Source organism: Mercenaria mercenaria, chromosome 13, assembly GCF_021730395.1.
Source record: "Mercenaria mercenaria strain notata chromosome 13, MADL_Memer_1, whole genome shotgun sequence".
Lineage (NCBI taxonomy): Eukaryota > Metazoa > Mollusca > Bivalvia > Venerida > Veneridae > Mercenaria > Mercenaria mercenaria.
In genome coordinates, this window is record NC_069373.1 from 73,194,216 (window position 1) to 73,214,170 (window position 19,955).

Below are 19,955 nucleotides of genomic sequence, written 5' to 3' on the forward strand. Positions count from 1 at the left end.
CAAATTTATATTAAATATTTATTTAATATCATCGTCACTATGTTCATAAGTTATGCAATATTCTTCATGCCTTGTTGTCCATCATTACCATTAAAAAATTTACTCTTAATCAATGGATTGCCGTTCAAAAAGTGTTTTATTAAAAGACGTAGAAAATATATTTCCATATTTCTTTTCTTCAAGTTTTTACTTTAACCAAGCAGAATGTTTGTTGAACTGTAGACCGGTCAATAGTACAAACTATAGATCGGCGATTTATATAAGCATTTAACAATTGCTATGGTTCGTTATGTGGCATTTTACAGTCAGTTTTTATAAACGTACGTAACGTCATGGAACGCGCGTCAGGCTCATCTGATTTCCATTTGTCTTATTTCTTGCTTTTTATGTTTATAATTGATATTATGACTACATGAAATAATCATACATATAAAACATTGATATTGATGCAGTGGTAAGTTTTTTTTATGCAATCATGAATTATTCAAACATGCCGTTAGGGAGCTGTAACATATTCAATTTGTTCTGCTCAACACTATACTTTCGGGAGTACCTGTCAATTCTAGAACGTTAGTTTTTCTTGTTTCTGTCAATGTGCCATTATTTAGCTAATATTATATCTCGTCATTACATATTATTCGTGCATTAGACATTGTTATATTCATACCAGGTCCAGTTCTTCGAATTGTTAACAAATTAACGTCATTTGAGATTAACTTGTGTCTAGATGCAATTCCCAAGTCGTACTTAAACTTTAAAATATTTTGTTCGTTTTTTATCACACTTATAGACGACTTCCAAGCATTTTTATCATGGAAGAAGACCTGAGGTGCCCATCCGGACATTATTTTATCACAAGCGGGTACCTATGTAGATCACCAACCTTCCATAAATCAGCTTGATGGCTTCCCCAGAGGATTTTCTAACCCACAGCGAGTTATTTCGTAGCCAGTGGTCTTTATCGGTCGGCCAAATGAGGTTTTATTGACTGTTCCTGATACCGATAAATCAGAAATTTGAGGAGCATCAAAGTATCAGAAATAGGCAGTCTCAGACAAAGACACACTATAATGTACTATTTTCCTCATTTTGTCTATGAAAATGATATTGAATTATACGATTTTTGTTTTAAACGCTCAATGCAATTAGTTGGCCGTTTATGTTCGTGGTACTTCCCTTCATTTCCTTTATACCCGCACCTCTTCTAACATTGATCCTCCTCTTGTATGCTGCTCTTTTAACTTACTTTTTTGCCTTCTTTGCCTCCCCCCCCCCCCCCCCCCCCCATCCCGCAACACCCTTCACCACACCAACAGTTTTACATCTTTCATATAATTAAAGGTAAACTAGTCTCGTCCGCCCATATTTTCCAGTTTCTCTTTGTGGCGGGCCTTTTATATTTTTCAGTACGAATTAACCGATATATAGGCTTGTGAAATGTAAATACTTGTTACTACGACGTGTGTTTCTGGGAATTACTAATGGGTCCCGTTAGACTGGGTTTCGTAGATGTATCGTTTGCATTTACTATCTATTTATTTGTTGTTGTTTATTTTCGTTTTCATTGTCAAACAAAATGTATTTAAAAAGAGCATAATTTATTTTTCCAAAATACCTTACACAAATATGCACTTTCGCTTTAAATACATACATGACACTGTTATCTTACCGTCAATTGAATCAAATGCTGTAAATTTATCATCTAAACTTGCATTATAATATTTGAGAAAGTGTCCCCAGGACCTCCCTCAACATTCACTCACTCTCGGGAGTTGATTCGACGGTCACTCACCTTTATGAATACAAACAGAATCTTTCCTGAGTAAAGACATGATAGTTAGGCAATTTATTTGAGTGCGATTAATGAGTGGAGTTGAATATAGCTCTAAATCATTTTAGGTGCACCATGTTGCCGTCAAAGAACCTCAGCTGAGATTTCTTTGACCATAACACAGAATCGCATAATCATATCATGTACCAATCTGAAAACGTGGTCCATAGATATATAATGAAGCGGCATCAAACATTACATTTTTTATTTTACAAACTGAGAACAAGATATGAGCCGCGCCATGAGAAAACCAACATAGTGTGTTTGCGACCAGCGGGTGCGCAGGCTGGTTTGGATCCATGCTGGTCGCCAATGCACTATGTTGGTTTTCTCATGGCGCGGCTCATATATAAAATTATAGTATGAAAACCGCAGCGTCAAAATAAGTCAGATTTATACCATTTTTATTTCAGGCACTTGAGTTTCAACAATTTAACAACTTTACCGGAAGAAATAGCGCCGCTTATAGAAAACACGTCGTTTAACATGTAAGCAGAAATATTTGAAAATCGTTTCAAAGGAATTTTGTTCAAACATAAATGATGATATTTCAAGTAGTTTATTGTCTGTATTGTTACATTTCTAGAAATATTGAGGTTAAAATGCATATACCTGTCCGAATGGCTAGATAAGGTAGAATTATTATTACATTTTTTATAAATGCTTCATATTATGCCTTTATTTGATTTCTTTCCATGGTTGTAGATCAAGTCCAAATGTTTCAGACCTCTCCAAATTAAGACAGGGTACATAGCGTAGTACAGACTAATGTAATGTTATGATACATCTTGGGCAGTTTAGAGAATTTCTTTGACAGTAATCTGAAGAAATAAAAAGTAAAATATTCTAACATTTACTCAATTTGCAGAGAACTTAGTAATAATCCATGGGATTGTGACTGCAACCTGCTCTGGCTTATATCCTGGGTCTCTCTTGGTAACAGCAGAGAAGACATATTCTGTGAAACACCACAGTTTATCAACATGAGCTTATTTGATATCAGCGAACTTGATTGTACAGATCGGGTAATCAAAGGTAATTATGTTCTTTGCACATTTTTTCGAGATAATGACACAATATCCCTGCTGGTAATACCGGGACAAAGCTGAGAAAAAAAGGAATGGTGTCAGTTGTATACAGACATTCTGGTCGGAAACAAGGGACAGGATTCTTCCCGTTCGGGAAGTAAACCAGTATGTCTTCCCTACTTCTTGAAAGGAAAGCTTGACGCTAAATATAGTTTCTTGCAGAGAAGACATATTCTGTGAATCACAGAGGTAATTATCTTATTCTTTGCGCGTTTTTTGGAGATAATGATACAATATCCCTGCTGGTAATGCCGGGACAAAGCCAAGAAAAAAAGAGTGACGTCAGTTGTATACAGACGTACTGGTCGGAAATCAGGGACAGGATTCTTCCCCTTCGGAAGGTAAACCAGTATGTCTTCTCTACTTCTTGAAAGGATAGCTTGACACTAAATATAGTTTCTTGCTTCCCAGGAAGTAAAATTAACTTGGCTCATCAAAAAGCCAAAGATATAAGAATAAACATGGTATCATTTAATGAAAAACACCATTGTAAATCTGACAAATATTTATATAACTATATTTTAGGGATGTCAACGAATACCAAAACTGGTATCCGAATATTCATTCCCGCTCATAACCTCATTTTTCTGATGACCTAAACATATTTATATAAGAGCTTATGATGTTTTTCTAGGACCTGTACTTGCAATAAATTAGCGGTCGCCATTTTGAAATGGAAGAAAGGTAACTCTGACAAGATTTTTCTACTTTGGGTTTAGTTTTATTATGCAAATTGGACAGATTCGAATCCCTTATATGTAATTATTTATATAAGTACGGGTCCAGAATATTTTCTTTCAAGAAAAGGCTTTATATAATTGCAAACTCAGTATGAAAAGACTCAGACGGATTTGTTTCTTTAATTACACAAACACAGTAATGAAACGACGTTGAATGTTTGTTTAGTTTACTACACAAATATAAATATATATATAATATATATATATATATATATGATGAATACAATCACATTTTTTTACGCTAACTACTAGCAACTAAAATAATAACAACGATTGTTTGATAAAACATGACTTTAGCTAAGATGACAAGTATGTTTCGCACACCTGTCGGTTAGGTGCCATCACCATGGCGACTGAGTATTACGTTTTGACATGCTATTTACTTGACGAAAAATAATAATGATATGAATATGAAAATAAATATTTCAGCAATCTCTATGTTACTATCGAATATTCGAATACTTAAATAAGATCCGAATATTCGAACCCGTGACCGAATAACCGGATATCCGGATATTCGTTGACATCCCTACTATATTTCTATTGTTAAGGTTCTTTTTTACCTTATTTCAAAATTCCAAGTAGTGTACAGATTGTCACTTATGGCCTGATTTTTTCAATTTTAATTACCCACCCTCTTCTAAAAAAACCAACACCGGCCAATTCAAATTTAAAAAATCCAAAACCAACCAGTCTTTAAAGAGAAACAGAGTTTCTATCTCAAAATACTAACTCAGCGTATTTGTACCCATTGAAAAAACATATATTTTATATAAAATATATTTCATTTAAAACACTAACAAACAATTTTCAATAGAAGTGTCCTGCATAGCAAATACTGGCCCAGACAAAGAGAGAGTTTACCGCGCGGAGTGACAATCGATATGCTAGATTATTCTTTATAAATATCTGGACGTAAATAAACAAATAATTTTGTATTGTTGGATATACAACGGAAATAAGCGGAATTAAACATCTAAAAATGTAAGTTATTGAGAAAAGAAAAAATGACAAAATGCCCGCTGTGTGACTGCGAGCCGCCGGGTCGGGCAAACTTAACCTTTTACCTCTCTCACTTATTCCCGGCGGCCCTTCTTACCAGCTGGCACACTTATTCAAGTGCCTGATACCAGTTCAACTTAGACACATCTCAGCTACCCCGTTTGGCGGACCTTCCACAGTCTCGAAATGCACGGAAGGTTCGCCTGAAGTAGTGAAATGTATGAACAATAACGTGATCAAAGCTATCAGTCACACAGATCCGTACTTCAGTCGGACAGCTTTCATAACTTCATAAGATTAATTTATCTTTAATATTCCAAGTATTTGATTAATTATATGTTATTTTTTTTAATGTTTAACTTTTGAAATTATTTGATAAATTAATTAAAAGCACTGAAAATGTATTATAAAATAAAAAACACTGTCAACATAGAAAAATATAAATACATCAGAATCAAAGAAACGCTTCGCTAGAGGTAAACCGTTTAATTATAAATATCGTTATTTACACACGTTTATACACAAGCGTTCATAGCTCAATCGGTTAGATGGAACGAAATAGTTTTTATTACCGCCGCGGCCGGGGGTTCAATTCCAGGACCAGGAGGTTTTTTTTCTTTTGTTTTTTTTGGTAAAAGTGGGGGTTTTTTAAATAATTTTAAATACATATAATATAAATGAATCAAAAACAAATATATTGTGTAAAAGAAAGGAAATTTACTAATAGTATAAATCCTCAATATGTTGCAACAAAAAATGGTAGACTTATGTTAAGAGCTCAGTGTGCATCCTGTGGTAATATAAAAACACAATTTGTTAAACGCTCTGGAGGTGCAATTGATATTCATAAAGCAATATTACCTTTATTACCTAAGAAAGGTCTTCTTTTGCCAGGCGGCTTCCGTTATTGTGGGCCCGGAAACGCTTTAGATAATGGACAACCCATAAATGAACTAGATGCAGTATGTAGAGATCATGATATCTGTTACAGTTCAAAAGTAAGTAAACAAAAATGCGATAAGCAAATGCTTTCCGACTTAAATAACACTAAATCAAAAACATTTGGAGAAAAGATTGCAAAACATTTAGTTGTGAAACCTATAATTAAAACGAAATACAAACTTGGTCTCGGACAAAAACGAAAGTCAAAAAACGGGAAAAGGGGGTATACTCTACCCCAGAAATAAATTGGAGTGACGAATTAGCAGAAGAATTACACAAACCAATTAAAAGAAAATTTAGGAAACGAAGAGTGATAGTTAATGATATTGACGACACGTGGTCTGCTGATTTAGTTGACATGCAAGCTTTTTCAAAATACAATAAAGGAGTAAAGTACTTGTTAACCGTTATTGATATATTCAGTAAATATGCTTGGGTTATTCCATTAAAGAATAAAACCGGAGAATCTGTTACAGAAGCATTTGAAAAAATAATTTTAAAAGGGCGATTACCAATAAATTTATGGGTGGATGAAGGAAAAGAATTTTATAATAAAAAGTTTGAATCATTTTTGAATAAAAATAAGATTAATATGTATCATACATTTAATGAAGGAAAGGCTGTAGTTATTGAAAGATTTAATAGAAGTTTAAAAAGAATAATGTGGAAATATTTTACAGCAAATAATACTTATACTTATTTAGATAATTTGCAGGATATGGTTGATAAATATAACAAAACAAAACATTCTAGTATAAAAATGACACCAACCGAAGCCAGTAAAAACTTAAATAAAGGTACTGTTTACTTTAATTTATATGGTAATTTAAAGATACCAAAGAGTAAAGCAAAATTTAAAATTGATGATCGAGTTCGCTTAAGCAAACTTAAAAGACATTTTGAAAAAGGATATACACCAAACTGGACAGAGGAAATATTTATAATTTATGGAATTAATAATACAAATCCCAGAACATACACTATTAAAGATTTAAATGATGAAATAATTCAAGGTTCATTTTATGAACAAGAACTTTTACCTACTACACAAGAGGTTTTTAGAATAGAAAAAGTTATTAGACGAGACTATAAGAAAAAACAAACTTTAGTAAAATGGAAAGGCTACAATGAAAAATTTAATAGTTGGGTTCCGTTTAGTGAATTGGAAGAAATTCAAATTGAAAAAATATATTATATAAATGAGTAATAAAAATCTTATTTCTAATAATGGAATAGAAACAATAGATCAATTAATTATTCACCTAACTAAACTAGCTGCTGCTTACAGAAAAAGTTATTAACTTTGTGGGAGAGTAAATACAGGATTACAGATTACAGCAGGTATCTTTGGTTGTTCAGCTGCATTAGCACTTGTTCCAGCTGTTCCTATATTTATAGCAGTTGTTGGTGTTGTTCCACCAGTAATTACCATATTTACTAATAGACTAAAACTTGACGACAAGAAATTTATTTTAAAAGCACATCATCACAAAATAAAACAACTAATAACAAAAGCACGGATTGCGGCTTTAGCTGTTCATAACCTGTTCATAACCCTAAAGATCCTAGAAAAGAAGAAGAGAAAAAAGTTATTCAAGATATTTTTTCAATACTGTTAGAAATGCAGAAAGAAAAAAATTATTTAATGCCCTTTGAAAGATATATGAAAGAATTTAAACTTAACGGATATAAAAGTAAAAAAGAAGAAGAGTAGTATTAAATTTTATGTGTGTATTTTAGAGATTTTTTTCTATAAGTATATTATATATAGATGGTTAATAGAAAGGTAGATAGAATGATTATGCCAAAATTATCTAGCACATTAGGAGAAATAATGAATCCAGACAAAAATTCATATAAGAAAGTTCTTAAAAGAAGAAATGTTATCAAAACTTGATGAAATAGTTAGCGACGAATATAAAAATCATGTCATTGATAAATTACAAAATGTTATAGATCCTTATCTTTCAAAAAATAATTTATTTAAATGGAAATGTGGTTGTCTATTAACTGAAGAAGAAAATACTGAAAGGTTATGCGATTGTCCCAGACCAAATAATATTCGAAACAATCCTAAAAAAGTTATTGCAACCAATTGTGATACTGATGAAGAAAAAACATATAAAAGCACTTATGCAACATCTAACGACCTCGATATTAATGTGCTGCAAAGGAAAAAACCAAGTTAAAAGTGGAATATCAAAAACCAGCGGAAAATGATATAAATTTAAATATTTTATTTCTTCTTAAACTTTATTTATTTTATTATTTTTTTTAATCCTTTTTTTTTCCTTAGTGTTTTTTTTTCTAAATATAATATATAGATGGAAATAGAGAGATCAAAAAAGCAATATTATAAGAAATTTGAAATTAAAATTACATATAGACAAGATCCAAAGAATCAATTATATTTAACTATAAACGACTCTTATGAAATACTTAAAGCTGAACTTAAAACTTTAAAAGGTATAAAAATAAACGTTGTTTTAAAAATAACTTTTGTAAAAATAAGTGCAACTGATACAATATATAAATCAGCCTATTTCCAATCAAAGGCTTTAGAAGTTATTAACAAAAACGAAATAAAAAAAAAAACTTTACGTCAAGCTTTTGATGAAATAATAAACAGAATCGGTAATTAGATTTCCGAAGGAAGCGGCTGGAGGATAGAGTCAGTTAATGCTCACTATTTAAATAGATATAAATATAATCCTTTAGCAGCTTCTAGTTATTTAGAATTACCGAAACCGCTACAACACCCAAAGAAAGGATTAATAAATATAAAGAACAATGACAATGAATGTTTCAGGTGGTGCCATTTGGCATATAAATTTCCTATTAAAAAAATCCTCAAGAAGCTTCAAAATATAAAAAACTTATAGACGATGTTGATTACACCGGAATAAAGTTTCCTGTTACATTAAATCAAATACCTAAAATAGAAAATTTAAATAGCATTTCATTTAATGTATTTGGTTATGAAGAACCTAATGGAGTATATCCATTATATATATCAAAGAGTGGTTTTGAAGACCACTGTGATTTATTATTAATTAATAACGATGAGAAAAATCATTATGTCTGGATTAAAGATTTTAACAGACTAATGAATAATATTACAAAAAACCGGCATAAAAATATTTTTGTAAATCATGTTAACAGCATTTTACAAAAGAAGAAATATTGAATAAGCATAAAGAAAATTGTTTAAATATCAATGGTACCCAAGGTGTTAAAATGCCACCTGAAGGTAGTATAATTGAATTTAAAAATTTTCAAAAACAATTAGAAGCACCTTTTGTGATATATGCTGATTTTGAAGCATTAACTGAAAAGGTATCTAGCAGTCAACCAAATCCAGATTCTTCCTTTACAGAAGAATACCAAAAACATACAGATTGTGGTTATGGGTATAAAGTCGTCTGTTGCTATGAATATAAATATACCAAACCAACCCAGGTTTATAGAGGACCTGATGCTGTATATAAATTTATAGAAAAAATGCTTGAAGAAGAAAAGCGTTGTAAAGAAATATTAAAAAATAATTTTAATAAAGATTTAAGAATGTCTATAAAAGACGAAAAAGAATTTAAAAAACAAAAGATTTGTCATATCTGTGAAAAAGAATATATAGAAGATTCAATCAAAGTAAGAGACCACTGTCATATAACAGGAAAATTCAGAGGAAGCGCTCACTCAGAGTGTAATATTAATTTTAGACTAACGCATAAAATTCCTGTTATTTTTCATAATTTAAGAGGTTATGACAGCCATTTTATTATGCAGCAAATAGGAAAATTTAATAAAAATATAAACGTTATTCCAAACAATATGGAAAAATACATGGCATTCATGATTAGCGACTTAGTATTTATTGATTCATTTCAATTTATGTCGCAATCATTGGATAACTTAGGAAAAAACATTCCAGAATTTAAATATCTTCTGGAAGAATTTCCAAAAAGTAAAATTAATTTATTAAAAACAAAGGGTGTTTATCCGTATGATTATATGGATTCATTCGATAAATTTAATAATACAAAATTGCCTTCCAAAGAAGAATTTTATTCTGCGTTGAATGAAACACATATTTCTGACGAAGAATATGAACACGCTGGGAATATTTGGAAAAAATTTAAAATTAAAAATCTTGGCGAATACCATGATTTATATTTAAAAACTGATGTCTTACTTTTGACTGACGTTTTTGAAAATTTCAGAAAAATATGCATTGAATATTATAAATTAGATCCATGTCATTATTTTAGTAGTCCTGGGTTAGCCTGGGATGCTATGTTAACTAAAACAAAATTAGATTTAATATCAGATATTGATATGTATCTATTTATTGAAAAAGGCCTTAGGGGTGGAATTAGCTATATAGCCAATCGCTATAGCAAAGCTAATAATAAATATATGAAAAATTATAATTCCGAAGAGGAACATAAATATATAATGTATTTGGATGCTAATAATTTATATGGTTGGGCCATGTCTCAGTCTTTACCCACAGGTAACTTTAAATGGACAACCGAAAAACAATTTAAGAAATTAATAGCAAAGGGTAAAAGTAATTTTATAGTTGAGTGTGATTTGGAATATCCGGAAGAATTACATTCTTTACATAATGATTACCCACTAGCTCCAGAACAAATTATTATACCAGATGAATGGTTATCTAATTACAGTAAAAACATTAAAGAAAAATTTGAAATAGGAAAAAGCAATGTAAAGAAGTTGATTCCAACTTTAAAGAAAAAGGAAAAATATGTTGTTCATTTTAAAAATCTTGAACTGTATACACAACTCGGTTTAAAAGTAACCAAAATACATAGAGTATTAACTTTTGATGAAAGTTCCTGGTTAAAAGAATATATTGACTTTAATACACAGAAAAGATCTGAAGCAAAAAATTCATTTGAAAAGGACTTTTTTAAGTTGATGAACAACTCTGTATTCGGTAAGACGATGGAAAATCTGCGCAAGAGGGTTAATATTAAGCTGACCCATGATGAAAATATTTTATTGAAGTATATAGCAAAACCTTCATTTGTTAGTTCAACGATGTTTAACAAGAATTTATTTGGTATTCATAGAATAAAAGAAAGTTTATTATTAAATAGACCTTGTTACGTCGGAATGTGCATTCTAGACTTATCAAAATATTTAATGTATGATTTTCATTATAATTACATTAAAGAAAAGTATAAAAACTCAGCAAAGTTATTATTTACTGACACAGACTCATTTGTTGTAACTTCACCAGAACTTTTAATTTCATGATGTATATTGTCTATTCTTTTTTCAAAAACAACGTCTTGTTTATCATATGCATCCAGCTGATCTTTAATTATATTAATTGCATCAGTATTGGTGGAAATTGCTTTAGTATTAGCAGTAATTAACACCCCTTGTTTAACTGATTTTTCAACTACAAAGTTCAGTTCATTTTTATTTTTTTCAACTTTAGCATTAAATTCGTTGATATCTTCTTGTAATAAACCTGTAAGTTTACTTAATTCCGCATACTTTAAATTATGACGTGTGTCAACAGTACTAATCAAGATCCGGAGTTGTTTCTTAAAATTTTCTAGCTGACCATTAATTGTGTTAATTGCTTCTCCTTGTTTAACTGATTTTTCAACTACAAGGTCCAGCTCATTTTTATGTTCTTCAACTTTAGCATTAAACTGCATTATATCTTCTTGTAATGTTTTTGTAATATTACTTAAGTCTGCATACTTTAAATTATGACGGTTGTCAACAGTACTAATCCAAATTCGAATTTGTTTTTTAAACTCATCTATTTTAGAATTAACCTCTTCTTTAAGGTTATCTAATGCTGTGTTGTGATCATCACCTCTTTGTGAAGCTGCCTTTTCCAATTCAGATTTATATTCTGCAAGTTTATTTGAAATTAATTCTAATAAATCTCTATGCTTATTTTCAGTTTCAGTATTTAGTTTATTTATTTCTGTTCTGATTTCTAACTGATACATATTTTGTAACTTTTTCTCGGCTTCAATAATCTTGTCTTTCAGTTCTTCATGTTTAATCATACTATCTTTTAATTCTTGAATTTGAGTGAATAAAATGTTTAAATTGACTCGAAATACTTCTTTTATGTTTTCGTCTGTTAAATCAGATTTCTCTTCAAGTTCTTTAATAGAATCAACCATAGCTTTCATTTCTTTTTCAATTTTATCTTGTAATTGAACTATTAATAATGAATTCTTTTTAAAATCTTTTGTTAATTCTTCAATATTCTTTACTTCTGCTTCTAGTGTTTGTTTTATAGATTTGATGTCTTCAAGATTATAGTTATCTATTACACTTTGAACTTTTTTAAACATAAATCGTCTTGAAACTGCATCGTTGGGTTTATCTGGATCTCCTAGGTTTATAAGGTTATTACCTCCCATATCTAATGCTCTGTTCATTGTGTTATCAAGTTCCTTATTTTTGTGAAGATACGATTCCGATTCTTTTTTTAAGTTTTTTGAATCGTTTTTTAGTAGCATAATCACTTAAATCAATATCAAATTTAACTTTACTTATACTGTCAGGTTTACTTCTTTCTTTTACATCATTAAAAATTCCCATCTATATATTACTGTTAAATAAATAGAAATTAATTAATTCAATAAAATGTATTTAGCATAGACTCTATGAATATCAGAAGCGACTAATTCTTCTTGTTTCTGTAATTTTTCAGTTATAGAAACCACATCATTTTCTATTTCTTTTTTAAGCCTTTTGTATTGTTTTTTAGTAGCATAATCATTTAAATCAATATCAAATTTAACTTTAATTACATTATCAGATTCATTTATATCATTAAAAATTCTCATCTATATTACTAGTAAAGTTTTTTTTAAAAAAAATTTTCTCGGTTTGTTATATACAAAAAACATATTTTTGATTTTTGCATAGCTAAAGAGTTAGGTTAATATTTTGTTCATTACAAATATATCATTTTCTTCGTAATACTGGTACTTTTCCAACTAAAATATAGTGTGAACAGTTAATCCGAAGTTTTTCTTTTTTTGCTACCATTAATTGTAATGCTTCTGTTAATATATTCAACTACAACAGTTTTTTGTGTCCTTCAATTGATTAACTTGTTATTTCATTCTGTAACTTTTTAAATTTACTAATTCATACTCAAATTATGACTATTCACAGTACTATTTGTTGTTTTTTATATCAAAATTACCTCACTAAGGTTATTTGGTTGTGAATCAGCAATATTAGTAAGCTGCCTTTGATCAATTATTTTTTTCTGCAATTCATTTAAATGTATTTAATAAACCCTTATTTAAATTGTTCAGGTTTTTTAGTCTTAAGTATTTGTCTATATATATAATATTTTGTAACTTTTGCTTAATGAATTTGTTTTCTTCTCATGTTTAAAATCCACTATTTTAATCATGAATTGATGAAAAAATGTTTTAAATTATCGGAATTACTTACTTTTTGTTTTCGTCTAAATAGATTTTCCATTTATATATAATCAACAAGTTATCATTCTTATTTTCAATTTTATATCTTACGTAATTAATATATAAATGCAATTCTTAAAACTTTATGAAATCAATAAGTCTAATACTGAGTGGTATAGATTGAGGCTCTTAGAGTAAGTATATAATTGAACTAAAATAAATTTGAAAACTCAATCGTGTATTACCCTGATTTATAGTATACCCATACTGAATGCTGTGTCAATTGAGTTTCAAGTCATTATTTATGAAATACATTACATTCTGTGTTTTAAGTTATAGAATACGGTTTAGTAGTTAATCCTAAATCAAACAAATTTAAACCTAATAGATCTGGGTTATTCTTCAACATTTTAAAAATTCCATCTATATATCCTTAATAAGAAATTTAACAAAAAAGATTGCTTAGATTATGAATAAGAACGACTAATTTTCTTTTTGTAAAGTATTTACAGTTAAAGAAACCACTATTAAATTTATTCTTAAGCATCTTGTATTGTTTTTTGATAGCAAAAAATCAATCAAATTAATAAATATTTGATCAGATTCATTAAAAAAGAACCCAATTTACAAAATTTTGTGTTTTTAAAATTTTGGTGTTATAAAAAAAATATAGTTTGGCATTAAATAACGAATTGTCTTATTTTTTTAATTTAGATAATGACTATCCAGAAAAAATATATGAAGAAGATTTTAGAGCAGATATAGAAAAAGTTAACAAGGATGTTAAAAGTTTAAATGGTACAATAGCCGGTAAAAAAGGAAAGAAAATAAAAACCCGAAATGATATAGCAGAAATAGAAGAGTTAGAAAATGATCGTACTGAACTTATAAAGCATAAAATACAGTTAGAACATATTATTGGTTTAAAAAATGCGGTTGGACAAGGAATAAGATATTATAAAGTTTCACCAAGCGGCCATTATGGTAATTTGTTTATTAATTTAAATAAACTTTATGGTCAAAACAGATTAATCGCTAAAAATAAAATAACAGGAAAGGAAGTAATTAATACTAAAGTAGATAACGATTTAATTGATTTGATTAATAAAAGATATAATAATAAAAAACATTCAATCCATTCAGTAAAAATATTTAAGAAATTAATAGAAAAATCAGAATTACCTATCAATAAAAGATCTATGAAATTTAAAAAAGTAATTAGAGGACAGGGTTATGACGTTTGTCCATGTAATCCAAAAGAATTGGTTAATGACTTGGAGTTAATTTGTGGTTCAATTGATGCTGGAAATAATAATGAAGAACTAAAAAATGAAGGTATTAAAATAATTGATGAATTATAAAAATGAATTCACTCTTACCAGAACAACATGAAATGTTATATAAAAAATATTTTTCTTGAATTTATTAAAAAATATGTTTAATAATTATATAAATGGAACAAAAAATTGTGTTAAGTTCTGAAACAGTTAAAAATTACGAAAATAATACCCCTAGTGATTTTACAATCAGATTTGGTCGTTCTTTAATTTTAGATAAAAATAAAACTAATGTTGTCGGTTTGGCTAGTATTAACACTATGACCTATTCTTGGCATAATATTACTGATGAATATGACAATAAAAGAATTCGTTATAATAATGGTAAAGAATGGAAAGATATCATATTTACAAATGGTTCTTACAGTTACACTGATATTAATAATTACATAAGGGAAACATTAATAAGTAATGATGATTATGAATTTGATAAATCAGACATTGCACCAATAAGTTTGGAATTTGATTTAAGTAATTTTAAGATTTTGATTTCAATTAAAGATAATTTTATGTTGGATTTAAGAATGTCAAATGTTCATACTTTGCTTGGATTTGAGAAAAAAGCATTGAGAAATACTGAATGGGGAACTGAAGTACCAAATATAACTAACTCTGTGGATACAATTTATATTCATTGTGATCTTATTGATAATTCACTTGTTGATGGTAATTTCAGTGATATTATCTATGCTTTAAGTACTGCAGATTTAACAAGAGCTTATCCATTTACAAAAGAACCTCGGATAATTGGATATTCTGAAGTTAATAGAACTATGATAGATTCAATAAAAATACATATTACAGACATATTTGGTAGAATAATTAATTTAAATAAAATTAAAACAAGTTTTACACTAATTTTAAAAGAAATATAAATATTTTAGTTTTATAAAATGTACAAAAAAGTTTATGACAAAAATAAAGGAATATTTATTTATGTTGATGCTCGAACTGGAAAAGAAATCATACACGGTACAGGTATCTTTGACACTTTAACAAAATTGCTTTCAAGTGGAGTTGCATCTGCTGGAAAAAAAGCTCTGGAAACAGCAGGAAAAGCTGCGTTAGAAAGTGGAACAAAAAAGGTTGGAACAGAAGTTGGAAATCTAGCTGCTAATAAAATTATTAAAAATTTTAAAAGAAACCTGCTCCGGCAGTTGGTTATTTAATTGTTAAGGAATTACAAGAAAAGAATAACAGTAAAAATAGTAAGGAGGAGGATATTAATATAAGACTAAATAGATTATTGTCAGGATCTGGAGCTTCAGCTCTTGATGAGCTTCAGGCTCGTGCTGGAACACATAAACGTATTAATAAATTAATTTATAAAAACTAAAGGTTAACTTTAATAAAAAATAAAATAATATATAATATATACATGTTTAGAACAAAACAATATTGTGAAAGATACGAACTAACTCCTATTCGTTTAGATAATGCTTTAATATCTGTCTTGGGAAATAATGTTAAGCAAGAAAAAAAGGGATATCAATTTACAATTAATGATAGAAGCTCATACTTTGATTGGTTTAATGGTTATTTTGAAGTAAGTTTTAAAGTAAATAAGCTTGGCGGTGGTGATTATGCTGATGGAGCTCAAATTGCTTTAATTAATAATGCAGCTTCATTAATTGATCATTTAGTGGTTAAACAAAATGGAAAAAATGTTTATAATTGTTACAATTTATATAAGATAGTAAATATAAAGAATCTGGTTGAACTATCTGAAGATTATGCAGAATCAACTGGAACAAACGAATATATTTATTTAGATACTACTGCTACAGCTGCTGTTGGTGATAATAAAGGTTTTGCTTTTAGGGAAGGATTAATCACGGGTACTAAAGAGGTAAATGTTAAAATTCCATTAAATAATTATTCATTTTTTCAGGGTTTAGAAACTAATATTATACCTCCAAGTCAAATTCAAATAATAATGCGGTTGACAGATGATGATGAATTAATTTTTAGAGATGGTGGAGACCCAGGTAGGGTAATTGTAACAAAATTAATTCTATGGGTTCCACGTTTAATTTTCAATGAATTTGGACTTAATTTAATTTCTGAAAGATTTACAAAAGCAAGATGGTCATACCTTCGGGAAATGATAACACAATCAGCTGATACACAACAGATTAATACAACTTTTAGAGAAACGGCTAGTGTAATAAACCCACAACATGTATTTGTTTATTTACAACGACCTGACAAAAGTAATAATCAACTAATGAATCCGCTTTTATTAGATACATTTAAGTTAAATGCAGCAGATGATGATTGCACTTTGAGCTCTTGTCGTCTTGAAGTTGGTAATGGTGTTTTTTATCCAGAAACAGAATACACAAGTATATCAAGAATATATGACGATGTAATTAATTATTATTATAAACAAAATAACAAAACTACTGGAAGTCTCTTAAATAGATTTAATTTTCAAAGTTTGTTTGGATTTGTCCATTTTAACTTGGAATATAAAAAGGAAGTAATAACAGAAGATCCTAAACAAATTACATTAACAGTTAAAATAAATACACTTCCCACTGCAAGATATCGTATTTACGCAATTGTATTATATGAGGAAACAGTTGAAATAAATACTATTGGAAATGAACTTGTTACTTTTTAAATAAAATAAAGTTAAAATAAATATAAAGTATATAATGTCATCAAATTATATTGAATATAGGGTTAGTCTTACAGAATTACAAAAGAAAAATTTAGCTAAAGCATATAATAATAAAACTTCATTTTATTTTAGTTTAAAACATGAACAATTACGTGGAAACTTCCCTTTACTATTAACAAAAACACAAATTAATCAAATTGAAAAGTCTATTAGAAATAACAAGGGATTAGAAATTACAATTTCAAAAAAACAAATGTCCAGTCAAGGTCAAAATGGTGGATTTTTAGGAGCTTTGGCTGGTTTGTTAGGAAAAACAATTCTTCCAATGGCAGCAAAAATAGCTCCAAAAATATTAGCTCCTCTGGGTATTGGAGCCCTTTCTGGGCTGGCCAGTACTGGTGTTAGTAAGTTACTTGGAAATGGTATGATTTCAGTAGCTAATGATAAGAGAAATATGATAATACCATATATTACACCTAATCAAAAAAGGCAACTATTAGGCTATGGAGTGATTAAATTAACACAAAAACAAAAACAAGACGGTGGGTTTTTAGGTATGCTGGCTGCTAGTCTAGGAATACCTTTGATTACATCTTTATTAACTGGTAAGGGAAAAGGCCGGGGTATACAAATTGATTCTCAGAGAAGACCTTACAGACGAATTCCCATTTAAAAAAAAAAATAAAATTTATAAACAAACCAATTTCTAACTTTGAAATAGAACAATGGGTAAAACAATTAAAAATTAAAAACTTTAGGGGTGTATTTAGCAGAAATAATTTATCAAAAATAAGAAATAAAAATGAATGTGGAATTATAAATCTAGATGACTCTGTTGGACCTGGAACACATTGGGTTTGTTATTTAAATAATATGTATTTCGATCCATTTGGGCTTCCTCCACCAAAGGAGGTAATTAAATATTTATTAAATATAAAATACAACAATGTTCAATATCAAGACAAAACAAGTACACTCTGTGGTTACTATTGTTTATTTTTCATAAAAATGTTACAAGATAAAGTACCGTTGTATGATTTATTGTATAAAATACTAAAAGTTAACAATCAAAGAGCAAACGACGAACAATTATAAATTATTTTAATAGGTTTTAAATTGTTGTTTTAAAAAATATACGTTTTAATTAAAAAGTTGTTTTTAAAAAAAATATAATTTATAAAAATTGTTGATTTTAAATTAAAAAGTTGTTTTTTTTAAAAAAAAAAATATAAAAATTTTTGATTTTAAAATAAAAAGTTGTTTTAAAAAAATATACGTTTTAATTAAATAATTTATAAAAATTGTTGATTTTTATAAATTATATATTTTTAATTGAATTTTAAAATCGGGCCAGAACTGACAATTACTATACTACTATTCCAAGCGTTCTTATGAAAATCTATACTAAATGGTAAATCGCAGCAAGCGGTATTTCGACAAAAAGTTATTTTATTATGACGTTTACGTGCTAATGTATGTCACATTGCCAATCGAGAAGTGACCGAAAAAGTCTGCCAACAGAAATAAATTGTGGCGATAAAACGTCTCGACGAGAGAACAGTGAAAACCTGAATACCATTTCCTTCTGCTACGTAAGCAAATCGGTTTCAAACCTGAAGATTACGTTCAGTAAACAAAAGATAGTTGATATATTCTTTTATGCCCTGGTATAAACACGTCTACATAAATATTTATATAGTTAACGATTGTTACGTCTACATAAATATTTATAAAGTTAACGATTGTCTACTATACTATCGTACGTATGGGTAGATGAAGGGCTGGTGTGTCATGCTGTTACTACTTAACTTTGTAAATTTACTGTGACAAAGTTTTTGTAAGGACTTAATTATGGAAAATATATTGCCTATTCTTCTTATTTAGTATGACTGATGATTCTGCTGTTTTGGTGCGGTCATCAACAGGCAGGTCACATTTCCCGGTCATACGTCAAAGGTGCCGCATGATAACTATGCATAAATTTGTTTTTGTTTCCAAGGAAATAAAGAATACCGATACGTAAACAGTATATGAAATAGTATCTGTCTTTGGCAATTAGGCTCTAAACATTTTCTGATTGAACTTGAAATCTCAATTGAGCTTTTATGGTCCAATCAGGCTAAAATAATCAATGGAAGGAAATAGAATTATTGTCAGATCACTCAAAGCTCAAGCCTGTCGGTAGCTCTGTCTATCATATATAGTTGATATGAAAATACTGCTGCGCAATCAGACTTGAAAAGAGACATTTGTGTCAATGGTACTGAATATACTCTTTGTCCATAATGTTAGAAAGTAACACGAAATTCATGTTTGTGAACACTCTTGGATCAATGCTTATTTTTTATACCACAACGTTATATCAATTTCAGTCTCAAAATCAATTATTCCGTAAACTTACGAACCTAAGAAGAAAATTTCTCATTAAAAATGTTGAACTATCGAGACTGCTTAAGATAGGAAGGAAGATGGAAGAAGTTGATATTTACAGTGATTTTATCTTGCCCAAATAGAGCCTGGGTCCGTATTCATAAAGCTCCTAAGAAGAAAACTTAGGAAACTCCTTAACTTTGTAAAATTTCCTGAACAACATATAGCACAAAAGAAAAGTGTAGACTTTATAAGATTTATTGATAATCTTCATTACTTTGCCAGACTGTATGCGATAATATTGTTAGACATTCCAACTATCTCGATGATTGTCCACAAATTCTTTGGAACTTTTCCCTTAGTTAGTCCCTTAGGGAAATTTTCCTAAGGAGCTTTATGAATACCAGCAATTAAGGAATCAAGTGCATTATTTTTACCGTCAGATTTAAAGTCTGAATTCTCTTCTAATCGTGTTGTAATCGATGGGACAGAATATGTCCCTTTAAAAGCCAAAAATTTCAAAAAAGCTTAAAAAGCAACATATCAAATGTGAAAACTTTAATGGACGCTTGGAACC

The 19,955-nt window shown here is 29.0% G+C and overlaps 1 protein-coding gene across 1 annotated transcript in view; it reads left to right on the forward strand.

Annotated features, from left to right (window-relative positions):
• LOC123528975 (myoblast growth factor receptor egl-15-like) overlaps positions 1–19,955 on the forward strand; it is a 142,847-nt gene that overhangs the window by 106,768 nt on the left and 16,124 nt on the right. Inside the window, exons 11-12 of the mRNA XM_045309097.2 lie at positions 2,245–2,319; positions 2,700–2,866. Coding sequence (XP_045165032.2) covers positions 2,245–2,319; positions 2,700–2,866 — 242 coding nt within the window. The remainder of the gene's footprint in view (positions 1–2,244; positions 2,320–2,699; positions 2,867–19,955) is intronic.